The 21,203-nt window shown below is 43.5% G+C and overlaps 1 protein-coding gene across 2 annotated transcripts in view; it reads right to left on the bottom strand.

Annotated features, from left to right (window-relative positions):
* Window positions 1-769: 769 nt before the first annotated feature.
* Cfi (complement factor I) overlaps window positions 770-21,203 on the bottom strand; it is a 35,852-nt gene continuing 15,418 nt past the window's right edge. Inside the window, exons 4-14 of one of the 2 annotated variants that reach the window (NM_024157.1) lie at window positions 17,693-17,874; window positions 15,340-15,453; window positions 14,966-15,076; window positions 12,177-12,203; window positions 12,022-12,042; window positions 8,732-8,791; window positions 6,844-6,947; window positions 6,570-6,673; window positions 2,975-3,252; window positions 1,491-1,595; window positions 770-1,182 (exon numbers count right to left, since the gene is read on the bottom strand). In NM_024157.1, the coding sequence (NP_077071.1) occupies window positions 965-1,182; window positions 1,491-1,595; window positions 2,975-3,252; window positions 6,570-6,673; window positions 6,844-6,947; window positions 8,732-8,791; window positions 12,022-12,042; window positions 12,177-12,203; window positions 14,966-15,076; window positions 15,340-15,453; window positions 17,693-17,874 (1,324 nt within the window). In that variant the 3' untranslated portion in view covers window positions 770-964. The remainder of the gene's footprint in view (window positions 1,183-1,490; window positions 1,596-2,974; window positions 3,253-6,569; window positions 6,674-6,843; window positions 6,948-8,731; window positions 8,792-12,021; window positions 12,043-12,176; window positions 12,204-14,965; window positions 15,077-15,339; window positions 15,454-17,692; window positions 17,875-21,203) is intronic. The other variant, XM_087634788.1, reaches the window with a different exon arrangement.

Genomic DNA, 21,203 nt, shown 5'->3' with positions numbered 1-21,203 from the left:
CAGAGAAATGGGTCAAGAGCTGGGAGATGTCATCGCCCCATAAGGGACACTATGCCAGGCGTTTTTATGTAAACACAGGTTCATTTTCGAACCTTCCCTTGTGGAACATCCTGTAGCCTTTGTTCCTTCTTAAGGAGGGAGAGAGGTTCATAAAGGCCAGGAAACTAAAGAGTCTTCCTAGACTCAGGAAGCTCAGAGAGAGCTTCAATAAGGCCCTTCTCCAAGGTAGTGTAAGCAGTGAGCAGCAGCTGGGAGAGGAGGCTATCTTCTGTGGAATTGCCTACAGATCAGGTAGTGAGCCCCACCGATGCCACACCTCTGGTTGTCATCTATACTTGGGTGAGCTTACTGGTGATCCAGCTGCCTTAAGTAACTACTCCCCCATGGTCCTGTAAGGAGGCCCCAACGTGCTCGTGTCTTTATCAAGCTAGACTTGGTGTGATAATGTTTTTAGTCCATAGTTGGCGCCCCATTTGGGATGAATAGATGCTTGTTCCTGGTCTCCGCAGGGAAAAACCACAAAATACAGATGGAAAATAATATATGAAGAATACAATCAATGACCCAATGTCTAATGTAGTTGGTGGCAGATCTGTGACTTTTACAGTCTTGCACAATTCTAATGTCATTAAACTACCATCAAAAATGTCATTCCTTCCTGAATAGTTAGTGTAGTCAAACTACCTGTGAATAAAACGTGTGGGCTGAGGGTGTAGCTGAGTGGTGTTAGGCACTGAAAAATAAAACAAACAAACAAACACAAACCATCTTGTGTGCTTAACTGGAATATTTATTGGGGATTATATGACAGAATTCTAAAATGGCATAAACTTTGAAGAAACTTTAGGAACTAGCCAGTAAGACTTGCTTCTTGCCAGCATCGAGGAGAACTAATTATACAGTTTCATTTCAATTAAAGTATAACCCTGGAAAGAAGAAGTGCAGAAAGAAGGAGGTCGTAGCTTCAGACATTGTATTGAGAAACAAGGGGTCTTCCCACGTAGTAGCTAATCCAATCAAAATAGCTGGCCACTCTGGTGTAAACACCTGGGAACTCTGGTTTCCCACAGTTTTCTCCCCAGCTCACAATGCCCCAAACATAAGTGACATTGTTGACATCCTTGCAGACCAAGGGGCCTCCAGAGTCTCCTTTGCAGGCATCAATGGACCCATCACTGGTACCTGAGAGAGAAAAGCACATTTCCTTCCATTTGTCAGGGAGGCCCTCGCGCCTCTTTCCTGTCCCCCAACACTGATGCACAGAAAGACTTGACCCTTTTTAAAACTTTCCTGACAAGGCTGTCCCTCTTGGGATTGCAAGTTGAAATACAGGAAACAATTTGTAAGCCTTCTGTCTGTTTCCCTAAGTTAGCGTAGTTCTCCTGCTTGACTTCCCTTCACACCGCTGTGTAAGGAGATTCCGATACAATCCAGGGAGAATGAAAGCAGACTGATAGAATGGGCATCCCGGTTACCCAGTGGACACTTACCCGCACACTGCATCTCTTTTTCATAGTAGCGACCCGGGTAAAACCTCGAGCAGTTGCCTATTAGGTCGACTTCGCCCCACCTGAGTGAGTAGACTTTTTGGTTATCTATACAAAGTGAGAAAACAGACATTTAGAAGCCACAATGGAGAAATCTAAATAAAGACTGTCTTAGCTTAGTAAACCATTAAGAAGATAAATGAATGCACTTTATTAATTATGACACGTATTAATTATTGAGGAGACTTCCTCGGCGCATCTAAATCATAGTCTCTTCACATCCCTAGTTTCTAGAATTACCTCTCTAAATGTAAATGAACAGTGCGGGAAGGCTATTGACCAGGATGGGTGGAGCCATAGTCACTTAGTAAAGAGCTGACCCCTGGGGTGACTGAGGTGTAACCCTCTCCTACTGTTGATGAATTCCATGGAGGAATGGCCCAGGAGACAGTGATAGAGCCTTCTCACATGCCTCTTTGATGTCTTTTCCTACGGACCAGGGATTTCCTTGCAATTACCACCAGAAAGCAGCCTTGAAGAAGTTAAAGAATAGGACTGTCGCTGTCGTCAGCATGTACCTGCTCTTGCGCTGGAGGAAGCTACCTATTTAAGTAACTTGAACTGGTGGACGAGGAGCTAAAACTCCTTAAACATTTAAGGCAAAGGGACTTGAACACCTTTGGACTCTAGAAAGAGAAGGTCAGGTGCTGCCGACTGACAGCCCAAGGAAAATGAGAGAAGCTTAAGGACCCAGAGACAGGCGGATGGGCTGAGAAGCAGGACTTTGTCTCAGGCCCCATCTTCCTTTTCCCAGCTCACAGCAATGTGATTCAAGTGATGCAGTTTACCACTCAGTGTCCGCTTCCTCACTGTGCAAAGTTCCCAGAGCTCAGGGGGCTAGACCTGCCTCCTTCCTCACCAACCCCCAGAATCTTCTTGCACAAAGTAGTTGCTTAATAAAACCTCGATGTGATTAGTGACGGTGTGAAATCACAGTAATTTAATTGCATACCTTACAAATGCCTTTTACCAAATTACTCTCCCTGGCTGCGTGTCAGCAACACGGTGTGTGGAACTGTGATCTGCTCTCTACATGTACTCTCTCAGGAGGTGGAAATAAAACTGTTTAATTAGCACTTCTCTAGGTCAAAAATGAAGCAAATCTCATTGGCTTCGAGGATGGTCTTGAACTCCCAGTTCTCCTGCTTCTGAGATTATAGGCATGTACCATCGTCGTGAGAACACATTTGGTTTCTTGTTGTTGGTCCTGGGGATCAAACCCAGGAGCTTTCACATGCTAGACAAGCACCCAAGCATTGAGCTGCACCTCTAATTTCGTGTGGTCCTGATAATGTGGTTCTGAGCCCAGGCAGGCAGCCCTTACTGGATGGGCGTTCACTGCTCCACAAACGATATTTCTGTGAGTACTAGGCAGGTCCCCATGCATTTCTAGTCCAATTTCCAACCCTGGAGGTTAAAGCACATACCTTTTTCTCGACCCCATCCAGAAATGATGCATCTGTCATTCGGTTGGAATAGATATGGAGACCATGGGACACAGGCAGGGACAGAATTGATGAGCTCACATTCTTTCTTGCCCGGGTGTTTTTTCATTTCAACCAAAGCTATGTCATTCTGGTAGGTGGCTCCGTTATACTTTTCATGAACGACAACTCTGCTCACTCCCTGAACTGCCAACTGAGAGTTAGGCTTTAGCCAGTCTAATAAAGACGTCCATACTTGGTAGTTGCGATATCTACTGGGTCTGTAAGAGAAAGGAATGGGAAATGAACTATATCAAGAAAAAGATATGGATCTTAATACTTCACCTTTACAGTCTTTCCTTTAAAGGATAAATTTCAGTTTTTTAATCCTTGGTGATATTGTGATGGTTTGTATGTGCTCGGCCCAGGGAGTGGCACCGATTAGAGGCCCTGTTGGAGTAGGCGGGTCGTTGTTGGAGTAGGTGTGTCACTGTGGGTGTGGGCTTTACTTACGACTCTCACCCTAGGTGCCTAGAAGCCAGTCTTCCACTAGCAGCCTTCAGATGAAGATGTAGAACTCTCAGCTCCTCCTGCACCATGCCTGCCTGGCTGCTGCTGTGTTCCTGCCTTGATGATAATGGACTGAACCTCTGAACTTGTAAGCCAGCCCCAATTAAATGTTGTCTTTTTAAGACTTGCCTTGGTCATGGTGTCTGTTCACAGCAGTAAAACCCTAACTGAGACAGATTGGGAACTGGAGAATTACATTTATGTAGACCGGGATGATTGAGTGGTCAAGGGAGAGAGCACTGAGTTCCCAGCTCTTCTTATGATTGCACTGTCTAACCTTTCCAAGTAATGGAGTATGTCACAGAGTAGACGGTCCATAAGCAAAAACGTGAACATTTAAAATATCTTCTTAAATTATGCCCTCTGTATATTATTAAAAATCTACAATCTTGTTTTTTCATCAAATAGCACAAACTGAGTAAAATTTATCTTTCCTTCATAACAGCTCAGACAGTCGCGGTACAGTTCAACGGCCATGTCCTAGGAGATAATGTGATGTTTGGGTGCTTTTACTTCTACCTAAGCATTCCAAGAATGCTGCCATCCATGTTGACTTGGGTTGTACTATAGGTGAAAGACCCCCTTCCGGAAAGGGAATTGTACAAGTCTAAGGCCCACAACTATAAAAGTAAAAAGTAAGTTTTTAGATACACAGACTCAGAATGAAAACAAGCCTGGGAAAGTCCAGATGTGTCCAAGCTTTGTGGGACAAGCTGACCCATCATTTAGACAAAACAGACCATAAAAAGAAAACAAAATGCAGAGACCAGTTTAAATTATTGGTATCCCTTCATGGCCCACCTGGCAAGAGAAGATAAGTCCCTGACTTCCCGGACACCCTGACCAGCATGAACTCTTCTGCCAACTCATTGGTATGATTATAGCCAAATTAGGTAACATACACTTATGCCTCATTTAATCCACCAATCAAGTATCTGTAACCATACATTTGCTTCTATAAGCCTGCTTCTGCTCTTCAGAATCCTATAAAAACCCATCCCTAGCTATGTTAGACGCGCCAGTCTTCCGAACTGACTGAGACGCCCACAGATACCTGTGTATCCCAATCAATAAACCCTCTTGCAGATTGCAGCCTGTGAACTCGGACTGGTCATTGGGCTTGAGGATCTCCCTCCTGAGGGAAGATTCTCTCTGAGGGTCTTTCATAGGTTCAGGGATCATATCTATTCCTTGAAGGTTAACTCTGCTTATATGACTTAATGAGGACAGATATAGTATTCGCCAACTACATGGACAGGCATTGAACTGGGCACTGGGGAGCAGAAGTTAGCAAAAGGAGAAAGCACTTAGAAAACATGCATCACTGGGTAGGTGACTGCAGTGCTGAAGACAGACATCCTGTGAGGAGTGAGGAGTGGGCAGGAGGAAGACTTTAAGAACTTATCGGGAGGGCTTTGATTAAAAGCATTTGGGTTTGAGTCCACAGGAAATAAAGGGTTGAGTTGAATCTGAGTAAAATGTAACATTAACTAGGTAAGAGTCAAGAACGATCATGCCAGGCAGGGGAAAGGATCCATGAAGGTCCTTTGCAGAGGAAGCAATTGCTTTTGAGCATCTGAAGAAGCCCACAGTGGGTGCTTTCACTGGCAGGAAGTAATGTGAGACTAGTGAGAGACAGGAAGGTCAGTCATAAAGGCCTTATGTGATTTCTCTGTGTGGATAGTTTTGTTTCGATGCTTATCTGAGGAGGACTGCAAGCTCTTGAATTGTTTGTGCTACACAGTGGAGACCAGACTGGTCGGACCGTGGGTGGCAGGGTAGGCAACTGGAGGCAGTCATGCAATGCAGATGACAAGGGCGGGGTAATAGGAAAGGAGATGAAATTTGAAAAGCGAATGGTGAAAAAATTAAACATTATGAATGCCTTGCTGTAGGGAGGCTCAGAGAGGGAAGTAATGATGATTCTCAGATTTCTACCTGTGTCAACCACATAAATGGTGTTTGCTAAGACGGGAAGAACTGGAACAGAACCACATTTAAGAGAACTGGCCTATAAGGTAGGTCTTAGACATTTAGAACTGAGATTCATTCTCTCTCTCTCTCTCTCTCTCTCTCTCTCTCTCTCTCTCTCTCTCTCTCTCTGTGTGTGTGTGTGTGTGTGTGTGTATGTGTGTGCTCATGTTCATTTGTGTTCATGTCTGTGCGTGGGGTAAATATGTTTGCTGATGCACACGCTTATGTGTGTGCGTGCATGTAAAGACCAGAGATAAATCTTGGATTTTGTTCCTTAGGCACTGCCCACCTTGTGTGGAAGGATCTTTCATTGGTCTAGAACTCACCAAGTAGGCCATCTGGCTGTCTGGCAAGCCCCAAGGAGCTCCCTCCCCAGTGCTTTATAAGAGTTGTCTTGGTCATGGTGTCTGTTCACAGCAGTAAAACCCTAACTAAGACCCGGTCAAAGGGTCTTAGTTACACTGTATGATTGGTCTTCAGCAGATGTGTTTCCTCTGACTCTTCTGCATTCAAAGTCTGTCAGAAACAGCCTGCTGTACTTCAGGGATCTTCCCAATAGCAACACGACTGTACCCCTACCTGATACAATGCCTTGCCTTCAAAGTGGCTTTGAGTTGGGTACATGCCAATAATTTATCCAGACACAAAGAGTGAGCCAGCCAATGATGGATCAGTATGTCATATGATTAGCATTGAGCATTTACCGCCTAGAATGTACATTAAATGGAAAGACCAGCGGGAATGTCAGGTTAGTATTATTCCTTCATAAATGCTCAGTCATAAACTCTTCCAGACAGATTGTCCTAGCACAATGCAAATGGGACAAATAGAATGAGGCAGTATTTAAACTCTGCCCTCAACAGAGCTTAACAACCTGGTCTATCTATGGAGAACACAGTGGGTTCTGAGGGACCTGATCCAGTTCATGAATACTGGAAGCTATTTGACAGTAGAGTAGAGCTTGGTTTCTCATACAAGCTTTCGTCTACCACACTGTCTCTATTATTTATTCCTCACGTTTCAAGAAATGTAAGACACACAAAGGCATTCTCACCTGACACAGTGTGCAGCTGTCAGAATCCAACAGCCACCGATATAAATGCCCCCACAGGTTATTCTATCTCCATCCTTAATCGCCACCTGCCATGGGTAATCTCCCTGTAAGAGACATTTGAGTGATCACTGCTCTACTACTGGATGGTGGCAGCAACAGGCCACCCTGGGACATTTCCACATAAAGTCATGGTCCCCTGAGAGCACACCATCCCATCACTGTTCTCTGATGCAGACTGGCCCTTGGAGGTCATGTGATTTTCATGCAGGCTTACCATCTCGGCTGGCTTCCCTCCGACCACTCTTTTCCTGCGAATGTGAGTATTTCTTTTGACTCCACAGGATAGTTTAGGTAATAAGGACTTTATCCGTTTTCTTTCTTCAAGAAAGGAAGAGATCGTATCATTATTTTCTTGGAACCATTAGCTTGTGGGTAGACACTTCTTGGTTCTATCTATAATACATCTGTCTGTCCGTCCATCTGTCCATTCATCTCTCCATCTATCTTGGTGTGTGTGTGTGTGTGTGTGTGTGTGTGTGTGTGTGTGTGTGTGTGTGTGCGTGTTACAGGTGTACACATATATGTCTATTTAAGACCAGAGGTCAATCATCAGACCTTCCTCAGTCCCTTTCCATCACACTTTTTGAGATAGTCTCTCACTAAACATGGAACTCACTAACTGGCTAGGTTGGCTGGCAGTGAGCTCCAGTGATCTGTTCCCCTCCTTTACCTCAGCCCCGGCATTATAGACACCACCACCACCGGGCTTTTTACATGGGTGCTGGGATCTGAATTCAGGTCCTCCAGCTTGTAAATGATTATACATGTCACACATGCATACATGTTATATAGTATGTGCCAGAGCAGGCCACATTCATCAGCAAGTAGTTTCAGAGATTAAACGATACCGTTTACTTATTGGGAAATTCTGGCTCAGCACTAAAATTGACTTGATTTTCGAAAGTTCTGACTAAAAGTGGACTTGGGTAGGAAGCTGGCCGAAAGGTTAAACATTTACCAACCTCTAGTAGATGCCACATGGCAGGCATTACTACAGTGAGAACTCAGGGTGGGGTATGTGGCACATTTCGAACACATCAGAATAATTATTACTATAAGTAATAATGTGTCAGCATATAACATATATATTAATCCTGAGAGGTCATGTACCAGGGACCCGGGATGATTGGATCAGCAGGCCTCTAGATGAGTGTGTGTGTGTGTGTGTGTGTGTGTGTGTGTGTGTGTGTGTGGTGTATTTGTCAATAAGAAACCAGCCATGTAGAGTAAGGCTCAAAGCCTGAAGCTCAAGGGAATGTACAAGACAAGAGGATGGGGGTGTAGGATGCTTTCTTTATTCTCTCTTTAGATTTGCCTTGTCTGGAAAAGGTCAAGAGATCCAGAATCTTCTTGCACAAAGTATATTATCAAAGGTGGTAAAATTAAATAGTCAATAAAAGCAGTTTAGCCAAGATCAAAAGCCAGCCTTGCTTCCTGTAATAAATTCCTACCTTCTCATAGACTCACGTCTAACTCAGTTTGGCTCTTGGTGCACAACTGCCCAGGATACAGAGCTCCGGGGCTCCATATTACCATGATTTATAACTGACAAAGGACAGGTCCATTCGACCAAGTACATTCCTTTCCATTTCAGAAGATGCTTGAAATCTACTTATCGTTGACAAACTAAACTGCCTTGTCTGGTGGGAAAAGCTTCATGTGGAACTATGGAAATGAGTCACTTCACAATCGGTCATTTTAATTAACCTGGTTTTAAAATCGACCCTCAAGAATAATAGGGCCTTGCTTTTTTTTTTTTTTTTTTTCCCTTCGGAGCTGGGGACCGAACCCAGGGCCTTGGGCTTGCTAGGCAAGCGCTCTACCACTGAGCTAAATCCCCAACCCCCGGGCCTTGCTTTTCTTAAAAGCAATGGGGAAGGGGAAAGATTGTGTTATTTTTTTTAAACTTAAACTCAAAGTTTAAGTTTTTAAAGTTAAACTCAAAGTTAACTTTTTTGCTTGAATTGATTATATATGCAATACATGCAACATCTTATAAAGTATTTATGTATATTATACACGTGATACACACATACTTGATATTAAAATGCTGGCTGAAACCAGTGAACTACCAGTATAAAAAAAGCAAAAAGTTAACTCACCTGTGTCCATATCAGGAGTCAACATTTCTGTTTCTTCAGTCTCAATTTCAGTTTCTCCTCCTGTGATAAAACAATAGGAAAGCCATGCGGTTGGTGTTATATGTTTAGACAAAATCCAGTCATCAAAATGACTCAACTCGGATCATTTTAAGTATCGCCCTCTTTTTGTAGACAGACTCCCCAAGTACGGCATCTGGTTTCCTTCCTATACATGGGTATCCTTAAAGATGCGGTGAACTCTGTGGAAATCTCAGAATGCTGAGACTCAAGTCGTGCAGACACAACACTCAAGGCAGGGAAGAAAGAAAGCTTCTCCCTGACTCTCTTCACTTCCAGCTCTTTACATGGTGAAGAGAGCAGCCACTAGCCCTGACCAAGAGTCCAAGTGGGCATTAAAAAGCCACTGTACAGTGTACATCGTAAGGTGCCTCCCCCAGGAGCTATGTAACTAGGGATGTCTTCATGGGTTTTTTTTTTTTATCGGAATGGCTAGCTAGCATTATGGTCTGGGGTGCAAAAATTTAAGGAAAGGGGCACACCGATGCCTTGCTTACATTTATTTGTTTGGTTTTTATTTTTTTTTATTTATTTATTTTTCCGGAGCTGAGGACTGAACCCAGGGCCTTGGGCTTGCTAGGCAAGCACTCTACCACTGAGCTAAGTCCTCAACCCCCTTGCTTACATTTATAAGAACTTTTCTACCCTGCCAACCCTGGACACTGTGGCAGACAGGATCATAATCCTATGACCTGGATGGAGGTCCACAGGTAGATCCCCACCAACACACTGCTCTGCTTGGGGTGAGGGTATAACTGGGGACAGAACAGGCCAGACTAGCAACTTTACTTTGAGACTGTGGTCTTGGATTTTGTTCCTAGATTTCTCCTGTTCTCTTTGGAACAGACATATAGGGCTCTGTTATGTCTCGTGCCTAAGATGTCAGCCAGGGTATGAAGGGCCCCGCTCAGAGGCACTCACATGAGTACATGTATTATTTTTGCACACTTGTGTAAGTATTGTGTGGGTGTGTGTATAAATACGTGTGCGGAAGTCAGGACAATTTCACAGACTTGGTGCTCCTTCCACTAAGTTCCTGGGGATTGGACTCAAATACACAGGAATGATGGTTTCTATTTCTATCCATTAATCCACTAATCTTTTTGACAGATCTCATCATGGATGGAGCTAATAGTCAGATGGGTGACAGAATGGAGATGATATTGTGATGTCTAACGCTGACAAAGGGTTAAAATCTAGACGGCGAAGGAGACTCCTGCAAATCTGTAAGAGAGGAGACTGCAGTGAAAGAAATCTAACATAAAGCCAGGGTGCGAGTGGTGAGAAGATGAGAACAGGTGAAAGAAAAGCACAGGCAGGAGGAAGAGCCCTCACCCAGCCAGCAGACTGTGAATCTGACTGGAGCCATTGCCGGTTATCAGAGTCCTGGTGAATAATGAACAGCGCCACCACATGGCCGTGGGCCGCTAGCACAGTGTAAGGATGTATAGTTCTATGTTGGTGGATGAGGAGAAAGTGCAGACAAGGATGTGAGAACTGGTACTTAGCTCTAGGGAAGACTATTCTGGTGCTTCTTCTCAATTAGAGAATCGCTTACCCCAAGACTTAAGCTCTCGCCAAGGAGATGTTTCAAAGGAATTCATACATCTGGAAGAGATGTTGATCACAGTGTGCTGGCGGGCTAAATAGTCCATTGCTCAAAAGTTTGAGCAAACTGAGAAAGCTGAACATATATTTTAGGAAGTGGCTAAGAGCCACAGAGTAGACAAACACACAGCAACACGGATAGAGCCTTCGAACGCAGTGCTTTGGAGCAGAAAGATAACAGGAAACATGAGATCTACAATACAATAAAAGATCTGATTGCTAGATCACACATGAGCGGAACAGCTTACACACTCAACCACACTGTAACAGGGTAAAACGGAGCAAAGAAACAGGAGTAAGAGATGAGCAGGACAGGCCTAGGAAAGCCCAGTGATGATCAACAGAAACAGACCTGAGCAATGCCATTAATCACTCCCTACCCCGTCACTGTCATCTGAAGAAGGGAAGACGAAAAGGGAAGAAGGAAAGAAAGGAGGGAGAAAGGGGAGAAGGGGAATACATGGGGTGAGCAGCTTCAGATAGGCGAGAATGACTGGTGAGACCGGTGAGACAAGATGGAGCACAACGTATTATTTGAGAACTGGGGTTTAGGGCAAGCATTGATTCTCAGATGGCTCATTTAGGGCAAGCATTGATTCTCAGATGGCTCATTCCCAGGAAAGAAATGCTAAAGAAAACCACAAACTGTTGTCTCTATGTGGGTTAAGGACTTGAGTCATTTTATACGGATAACTAAACAAGGGAGTGGCTGGGGGAAAAGGGATGGAGGGATAAGGTAGGAGAACACACTTAGAACACACTTAGTTTGGAAATGTAATGGTAGCTAGTACTTTCTGTGCTAATTTTGTAATAAAGTGGCTCCGAAGAGATGGAAGACTGGGGGAAACCCAGTGTGGTGGTTTGAATATGCTTGGCCCAGGGAGTGGCACTGTTAGGAGGTGTGGCCTTGTTAGAGTGGGTGTGGTCTTGTTGGAGTAGGTGTGGCCTTGTTGGAGGAGGTGTGGCCTTGTTGGAGGAGGTGTGGCCTTGTTGGAGGAGGTGTGGCCTTGTTGGAGGAGGTGTGGTCTTGTTGGAGGAAGTATATCACTGTAGGGGAGGGCTTTGAGACGCTCCTCTTAGCTGCCTAAGGAACTAGTCTTCTCCTGTTTGTCTTCAGCATAAGATGCAGAACTCTCAGCTCCTTCTCCAGCGCCACACCTGCCTGGACACTGCCATGCTCCCGCCTTGATGATAACAGACTGAACCTTAACTCTTAAGACAGCCCCAATTAAATGTTCTCCATTGTAAGAGTTGCCTTGGTCACAGTGTCTCTTTACAGCCATGCAAACTCCAACTAAGACGCCCAGTTTATAAAATTAATATCAAAATATGAAATGTGTTATATTTCATCTGCTGTCGATTTCTTTAAAAGCTTGGTTTTTGAGAAAAAGAAATGAGAAAGGCATGGGAGATACTGAACAGAGGTGGCAGTGTGGGGAAGCACACACTGGGCGGTTTTCCCGTTGATGTGACTGAAAGTTTATCACACTGAACAAAGGCTTGCCAGCTACACTAACAGCTGGGGCCTTGCTTGCTCAAAGCTCGGATCATACTCAGTTCATATACATTATGAAAAGACAATTATCCTCTATATTATTGCAATATTCCAAGATATAAAAGCTTACCTTGGTCTGACCGTGCAAGGCCTGAAGAAAAACAAAACACAAAAGCAGGGTTTTACCACAGGGGGAATAACTTAACTGTGTGAAAAAAAAACCTATACCATGTTATTATACCGTGAAGTAGAATTGTAAATTTTTCTATTAAAAAATGGACTTACCTTTATGAATTTTATTCTTTTTGTCTTCTAAAAGCAAAACAAAACATTATGACAGATTATTTTTATTAAATAAAATATATGTAAATCATTAATATTTCAGAAACAGTGTAACAACTTAAATTTAGTAGTATGTGTTAAAAAAGGAAGTCAAATAGCATGACACATTATCTTAATGTTGATTCTAATAATTTTTATCTTGCATTTAAACGTATAACAAGTTCACTCCAGCAAGGGGATTATTGTAAGTTTAAAAAGAGATTAGTATTTTAGATATGTCTGCACAGTACTCAAAAGCAAACTTACTATACAATTCTATGAAATTAAAACTATTTTTAATTACACTGACAAGGGGCGTGGTATCCTGGTCAGTTTTTTTTTTTTAATTTGACACAAACCTAGACTATCTGAGAGGAGGAAATATTAATAGAGATTGGCCTATAGGCAAGTCTGTGGGCATTTTCTTGTTTAATGACTGATGTGGGAGGGCCCAGCCCCCTGGAGGCAGTGCCACCCCTGGTCAGGTGAACCTGAGTTGTAAGATAACAGGCTGAGCAAGTCATAGACAGCAAGCTACACAAAGCAAGCATTAAGCAGCATTCTTCCAGGGCTTCTGCTTCAGGTCCTGCCTGTGGGTTTCTGCTTTGACTTCCCTCAGGATAAAGTATGTTCTGAAAACAGGATGAACTAAACCTATTCCTTCCCAAGTTGTTTTTGGTCATGGTGTTTTACCACAGCACTAGACAGCCCAACTATGGCAGAAAACTTCTAAGAGGTAATGCAACCAAGAGATGATACAAACTTGCCTTGACTTAGTGACTTAATAGTCAGTGACACGTTGATTACACATTTCTACTCTCACTTGCTCTTCTTTAAAAGGGAAGTAATACTGAAGGTGGCACTCATCCTAAAGTGGGACAGAGAGCTACTTCTACACAGGTCCACAACCCCCTTTTTCCTACTAACCTTCTTTCTCTGCTACCTCTGGTCAGCGGGCTAGAAGAGAGGTTGAAGCATTTAAGAACTAATTAAAGTAGGTTTTGAAAAATCTAAGCCTACATTTTACTCCAGATGTTCAGCTGCTCTTTAAAGGAAATGGTTTGATCTGATATCCTTTAAAGGATTTTAAAATATATTTTTATTAAAAATATTTTTTCACATGACATATTTTGATCATGGATTCCCCTCCACAAACTCATCTAAGATCCTCTTTACCCACCCAACTCTATGCCATTTTTTTCTCTTCCTCTCTTTAGGAAAGAAAAACAGGAAAGCAAACAAAAAAGCAAACCAGAATTAATACAGAGAGAGAGAGAGAGAGAGAGAGAGAGAGAGAGAGAGTGAGAGAGAGAGTTTTAAGAACTGATTGTTTCAGTTTCCTTTCTGGTTGCTGTGATAAATTCCCTGAGAAAAGCAAGTTGGGGCTGAAAGGGTTCATTTTATCTCACAACTGCAGGTTCCATACCATCATCACCATAGCAGGGGAGACAAAGTTATGAGAACTTGAAGGAACTGGCTATATCAGGTCTATAATCAGAAACAGAGAGGAACTGGTGCATGCATGCCTGTACTCACCTCTCTTTATCCCCCTTTACACAGTTCAGAGCTGCCTGCCTAAGGAATGCAGCCACCTACAGTGGGCAGGGCTCTTCTCTCATGTGATCATGATAACCCAACACAGACATGGCCACAAACCAACCCTTTCTAGACAATCGCTCACTGAAATTCTTTTCCACAGCAATTCTAGACTGTGTCGCGTTGACAAGTAAAACTGTCACACTGATATTAATGGGAAATTAAGTCTAGTAAGTCTAATACTGGAATATCAAACGATGTCCAAATATGGTGTCCTACTGTAATATCAAACAATGTCCAAACATGTCAGTCCATGCACATATGTCCAACATTTACTCCTTATACATGAGAAACTTGTTCCAGGGCATTAGAATATGGAAACAGATTGATCCTACTGAAAAGATAAATACTGCTGGCTGGTCAACATAAGCATAAAACCTTTAGGAAACAGTTATGAGCACTTCAATGGATGCTTGAGCTACCTGACTCCGTCCTAGCGTTTGCTGTACCTGTGTGGCTCATGCTCCATGCAGCAGCCTGGAATCTGCTATGGTGCGCATAAAAATGGCAAAAGCCATACGTCAGGTTTTCCTTCTCCTCCCTGAAGCTGATCGTAAACATATACAGGCATAGATAGCACTGGAGAAGTTCCATCAGAAGGGAGGGTATCCTGTTTCCTCCCACTGCTTTCCTCGTCCCTACAACAACACCACCATCCTTCATCTTTCATCCCAGCACCCTTGCAGGTCACCCTTCACTGCTCATTTGTTTCTAATCCTTCCAACCAGTGGCAAACCTTCAAAATATATACAGAATCCAGTGGGGTTTGTGGGGGGGAGGGATAAGTGTCAGCAAAATACCATGATATTTATGTTTGAAACATCACAGTGGAACTTATTTTGTACGTTAATTAATAAAAATTAATTTCATTTAACTTTTAAGGCGCAGCACAAGTATTTATTTACTTGGGAGGTTGTGCTGTGACATACGTGTGATGTACACGTGGAAGTCAACAAACAACTTCCTCCCTCATGTGGGTCCCAGAGATTGAATTCAGGACAGCAAGCTTAGCAGCAAGCACCTTTTAGCCACCGAGCCATCTCACCGTCCCATAAATTTAATTTTAAACCATACCAAATGCGTACGTAGACACACAGAGGCATTTTCATACCCAGGGTTCGATAATGGAGTAGAGTGAGCACGGGCTTGTGGATTACCTTCACAGCCACTCTCGTCCTCGCCGGTGATGCAGTCCACCTCACCGTTACACTTACGTTGGTTTGGGATGCAAACTCCCGACTTGCAAAGGAAGGCTTGGCCTCGGCAACCTGTGTAATGACAAGTAGAAGTTATTTCCACTCTTCATCTCTCAGAGAGGCGGGGGCTGAGGCAACAGCTCAGTGGTAGCACACCTGTAGAGCCTGTAAAGGCTCTGGACGCACATGCACGCACGCGTGCGCGCACACACACACACACACACACACACACACGCACACAGGAAACGAGACCTTACACTTAGTGATGGAGCCGTCTTGATGCTTTTTGTCACAGTGATGAGTGTGGCAGATTTGAAAGGTGGATCCGTCCCTACCTTTGCAACACAGCTCATCACTTTGATCTCCACAGTCGTTGACACCATCACAGGCTTTCTCCTGAGGAATGCGCTTCCCATTCACACACTGGAAGGACTGACTTGTTGGGAAATCTGAAAAGCAGGGATTAGCTTCATGAAAGCTATTTATGGTTTTGAGGTGTAACATCTGCAACCCATTACAGGGGTAAGTAAGATTAAAATCAATGTGACTCGGGAAATGATATAAAAAGGTGGGCATGGCGGTACATTCTTCTAGGTGCAGCACCCTTGGAGGCTGAGACAGAGGGATCACTGCAAACCCAAGGTCAGACTGAACTAAATGTCAAGATCCCATTAGACCCTGCTTATGATGGTTTGAGAGAGAATGGTTCTCATAGGCTCATATATTTGAATGTTGGTCACTAGGGAGTAGAACCATTTAAAAGGATTAGAAGGATTAGGGGTGACCTTGTTGGAGGAAGTGTGTCACTAGGAGTAGGTTTTAAGGTTTCAAAAACTCAAAACAAGACCATTTTCTGTCTTTCTGTCTGTCTGTTCTCTCTCTCTCTCTCTCTCTCTCTCTCTCTCTCTCTCTCTCTCTCTCTCTCTCTCTCTCTCTCCTGATCGGGATGTTGCTCTCAGTTACTTCTCTAATACCATGCCTCCATACTGCCATGTTCCCTGCTGTGATGATAATGGACTGAAGTTCTGACCTGTAAGCCAGCCCTTAATCAAATACTTTCCTTTATAAGAGTTTCCGTGGTCACGATGTCTCTTCACAGCAATAAAATCAGTGACTAAGACATTACTAAATGCTATTTGCGAAATGGTCATATTGTCCAGCTGCCTTCAAAACATTTGTGGTTATATCTGTAGACTAGCGTGACTTCCCTTGGGGTCGAGGTGGCCTCTTTTGCTGTGGATGAAGGTTGATGCATGTACTTAGGTCTGGTCAGTGTGCTGAGAATACAAATGAGTACCGAGTGAGCAGCCATAAACAGGACCTATCTGTATCACCCTGTCTACAGCCCAGGGATGACTGTGGAAGAGGCAGGGTGGAAAGAATGTAAGAGCTGAAGAACGGAAAGAATGCTGTGAAGTCCTGCCATCTGCAGAAGACAGATGCTTGAGTACATGCACAGACTCCTTCAACATTTCATTATGGCCAGTAGAGGTGTCCACCAGGCCCCAGTCCCTTCCTGAGGAACTACTGACAGCGTGCGTGCATGCGTGCGTGCGTGCGTGTGTGTGTGTGTGTGTGTGTGTGTGTACATGCATGTGTGTGTTTCTTCTTTAGTGGTTTAGGCAATGTTGAGTTGCTCATGCCTCAAAAAACAGCTCCTTACATATACTTATGCAAGCAGCCCTAACCAAAGTCTCCAGGGGTGGGGGAGGACAGCTGAACATGGTGGTAGGTATAGGTCTTTAACCCCAGCACTGAGGAGGCAGGGGCAGGCAGATCTCTGTGTGTTCAAGGCCAACCTGGTTTACAACAGGAGTTCCAGGATGGCCAAGGCTGCATAATAAGACCCTGTATCAAAAAAAAATTTTAAAAATTAAAAAAAAAATACAAAGGAAAGACTTGGCAAGAAGAAAAGGCTCACATGGGAGCAGCAAATAATACAGGGTACTCATGGGTAATTTATTTATGTGATAATCATATACACAGTATGTTATATACATGTATGATTATTAAAACTAAATACCAAGTATTTACTAAACACAAGTAAATAATCTCAGGATAAAAACAAAACAAACCATTAAATGTATTGATTGCTAGGTCAGAGGACTCAGCCCAGAGCATGTGGAGAACTACTTCATGTGGAGAACTACTATTCCCCCTTTATTATTTATTATTTTTGCTCCAGCACTAACCCAGCCTCTGGTCTTTGAACACATATGGGCCAGACACTTATGTGTTCTTTGATTTTCTTAGCACTGGAGAAGATCTGATTCTGGTCCTTGTCTCCACACATATGGGAAAATATTTCTACGTTAGGATAGAGGAGCAATGTGGCTGTGATTTCTTCGGAAACTGGGGCAACAGGGCGGTCACTTAAGCATTTTAAAGAGACAGATGTAATGTTCATAAAATTGAGTGCTCAAAAGAGGTGCCGAGATTCTTTCTATGTTTAACGGACTTCCCCGCCACGGTCATTTGATTCCTCATGTTCCAGGAGGCACAGAGGCAGATAATTTTGCTTTCACACAGGGACCTGGATAGCAGGTTTTGAGTGGCAAGGAAAGAATGGCGAGGGTCCCAAAACTTACTAGGGGTATCACTGTCTCCTTGACAACTGCACATCCATCATTGTTTACTTACTACAGGCTTTTATGAGACAGGCAATCTTGATGGGAGTACATTACCAACCTGCATCCTGTGTGTAGCACACTACACCTGCCAAGCCATGGGGAGCCTTCGAACTCTTCTTGGTAAAGGTACACTCTGCCAAACTGGTCTCTACTCCCTGGCAACGCACATGCAGGCATTCGGTGGAGTTTATTTTGTGATTTACAGGTATATTAAACCTTCCTTGTATGTCACGAACACCCCTGCAAACAGAATGAATGGAGAGTGGGTAGAAGAACAGTTCAACTTTGTGTTTATAACCGTATTCTAGGAAGTAAGGCTCCACAGGAAAAAACAAATACCCGCAAATGGTTTAAAGACACTAACATGGTCCTCTCTCTGCCTTAAACTCTTCACTTGAGCCTGAACACCTCTGGGGTATTGTAAAGAGTAACTAAAATAATCTATTTCAGCCCACCAGTCAGGGTTGAAGACACAGCAAACATTCGAGGACTATTGTTATTCCGATTTTATTAAGGAGGAGTGCTGCCTTTTATTTTGATGTTTCCCTCCCATCAGAGAAGGTCATTCCTGGCTTCTCCTCGTGTCATTCTGTTCCTTCAAAAAGACAGTCAGTTGCCTTGATCAGAGGATTCTGGAAGTATACATCAGTAAATGTCAGTACAGATAATAGCTTATCTTTTGAGGAGTCTTCACCCCTGCTCCTGTTTTGGAATCCTTACATGGTTGATCTCATTATTGCTTAAGATCATATCCAGAGGTCAGGCACGGTCCCCTGTAGAGGGATTGGTCCACCCACCCATATAAGGAAACACAGGGACAAGGAGTGGAGCAGAGACTGGAGGAAAGGTCATCTGAAGACTGCCCCACCTGGGGATCAATCCCATACAGCCACCAAACCCAGACACTATTGCGGATGCCAAGAAGTGCTTGCTGACAGGAGCCTGACCTAGCTGATTCTAGAGATGCTTTGCCAGAGCCTGACCAATATAGACATGGATGCTCACAGCCAACCACTGGACTGAGCACAGGGTCCCTAATGGAGGAGTTAGGGGAAGGACTGAAGGAGTTGAGGGGTTTGCAACCTCCATAGGAAGAACAATATCAACTAACTGGACCCCCCCCCCCAGAGCTCCCAGGGGCTAAACCACCAACCAAAGAGAACACATGGAGGAACCCATGGCTCCAGATGCATATGTAGCAGAGGATGGCCTTATCAGGCATCAATGGGAGGGGAGGCCCTTGGTCCTGTGGAGGCTCGATGCCCCAGCCTAGGGGGATGCTGGAGAGGTGAGGGAAGAGTGGGTGAGTGGGTAGGGGATAGAACCAGGGGGAGGGGGATAGGATGGGGACTTCACAGAGGGAAACCTGGGAAGGGGGATAACATTTGAAATGTAAATAAATAAAATAACCAATTTAAAAAAGTGTGGAGGGGGAGACTTGGGAGGTCAACTTGTTTGAACTCTGTTTCATTTAGCTTTTACAATAAACTATACCTTTGATTGGACCTCGATAGTTTTAAGGCTGTATTTTGGTGTCTCTTTGGAGATTGATTTTTGTTGTCAATTTTGACATTCTCTTTAGGATAGCAAACTGCTGGCTGTGTTGTGAAAAGCAACGTTTCCAGAGAGATCTAGTTCATGACGGCTCTGACCTAATGAATGATTTAATCCCTCGGCGAGTTCATAATACGATAGTCTTGTTTGTAATGTCAAATGGGTGGAGTCTCATTAGAGGAAGTAGGTCAGTGGGGCATATACTTGGGGGCCACATCCCGTCTCTGGCCCCCTTAGGTCTGTTTGTTTCTTGTCCACCATGAGAATCCTACACTACACGTTTTAATCACCATGACAACCTGCCTAACCTCAGACCTAGAAACAATGGACCAGTCATCACAGAGGGAGCCCTCTGGAACCGAGAGGCAAAATATGTGTTTTCTGTTGTGAAGTTTCTCTCCTAGACAGATTTTGCTAGTGCAATGCAAAAAGTAAGTCATATAATATCATTCTTTGACTTCTCAGTTTGTTCAAACTGTGTGGCGAGAACCTTTCTCGGTCTCCCAACAGCCCAGAAATAACGACTCACAGCGAGATGTTCTTCTGGGACATTTGGTTGCTTCCAGCTTCTCTTGAGGGGAAAATGGGTCAAAGTGGAAAGTTGAGCAAAGATGCATCAGAAATGGAAATAGCAATAAAATGCTACTTTAACACAAGTAACAGACTAACTAGAATGAAAGGCAAAAAAAGAAGACAAGAGGGTATTTCTAGTTTCTGAGTCCACAATGAAGATACAGAATAGTCATAAAAATAAAAAAAAAAGGGGTTGGGGATTTAGCTCAGTGGTAGAGCGCTTGCCTAGGAAGCGCAAGGCCCTGGGTTCGGTCCCCAGCTCCGAAAAATAGAACCAAAAAAAAATAAATAAATAAATAAAATTTAAAAAAAAGGCACTGGGTCATGTAAAATTATACAAAATATGATAAATGGGCTGAGCTGTGGGTGGTTGGTCGTGTGTTGTCGAGCATGCACAAAGCATTGAGTTGCATTTCCAACACTGCATCAGCGAGGTGTGGTGGCACAGGCCTATAACCAAAGCACTTTTGGAGGTGGTCCCCGGAGGTCATATGCTGAAGGTCATCCTTGGCTCCATGGTGAGTTTGAGGCCAGCCTGGGCTACATGAGACCCTGCCTCAAAAACAAAGCAAAGAAGATATATTAGATACCAACAATCCTCACTGGCTGAAATCAGAGAAGTCTGTCCTTTAACTCATGCAGTGTATGGGAAAAAAATACCAAGGAATTAGAGACCAAGACTTCACTACTTGGTGGAAATGACAGATTTGCTGGCTACAAAAACTGTGAAAAATCAGAAGTATGCTGCAGCTCACCCAAGTCAGAAAAGGCCCACCCATGAACTCATGCAGCTTGCTTCCCTGCATGACATCTACACAAGTTCAAGACAGTAAAAAGAAAAATATCCCGAGTGGGTGGGGAGAGACTCAAATGAGGCCTGGCTCCCTGGGGATAACTACCCTGGGGAGGGTCATTTTTCCTTGGGGGTGTAGCCACTATTCATGGTTCGGTGAGTGGCTCTCCACCCATGCATATACTGTCAGCATTGAAAGGACTCAGTGGGTTATAAAAACAGGAGAGGAGGAAAAAGAAAAGAAAAAGAAAAGAAAAATGGAAATATGTGGAGTTGGGAGGGAGGAAATGTTAGGGAGAAGGAGGAGCAGAGATAATGTGGATGGATGTGACCAAAAAATATTATGACTTGTATGAAATTCTCAAAGACTAGGGATATATATGTACATACACATATATGTATATATATGAATAGATTTAAAGAAAAGAAAGGGAAAGATCATAGTTAACGACTTGCTTATTATAACAGATATCTATTTCATAAGCCTCTGAATATAAATATTTAAAATAAAAAATCAAATTTCGACAAATTTTTAAAGTAACCATAGAGGGACAATTTACAACAATGCAATTAACTAGGAAATCAATAAGCAATAGTTAATTAGAAGCAAACGAATGTATTCGTTTGTAAAGCACAGAAGAAACTTCAA

The sequence above is a fragment of the Rattus norvegicus genome, chromosome 2, assembly GCF_021556685.1.
Source record: "Rattus norvegicus strain SHRSP/BbbUtx chromosome 2, alternate assembly SHRSP_T2T, whole genome shotgun sequence".
Taxonomy (NCBI): domain Eukaryota; kingdom Metazoa; phylum Chordata; class Mammalia; order Rodentia; family Muridae; genus Rattus; species Rattus norvegicus.
Note: the sequence above shows the minus strand (reverse complement) of the source record. Positions and strands in the feature narration are given on the sequence as shown.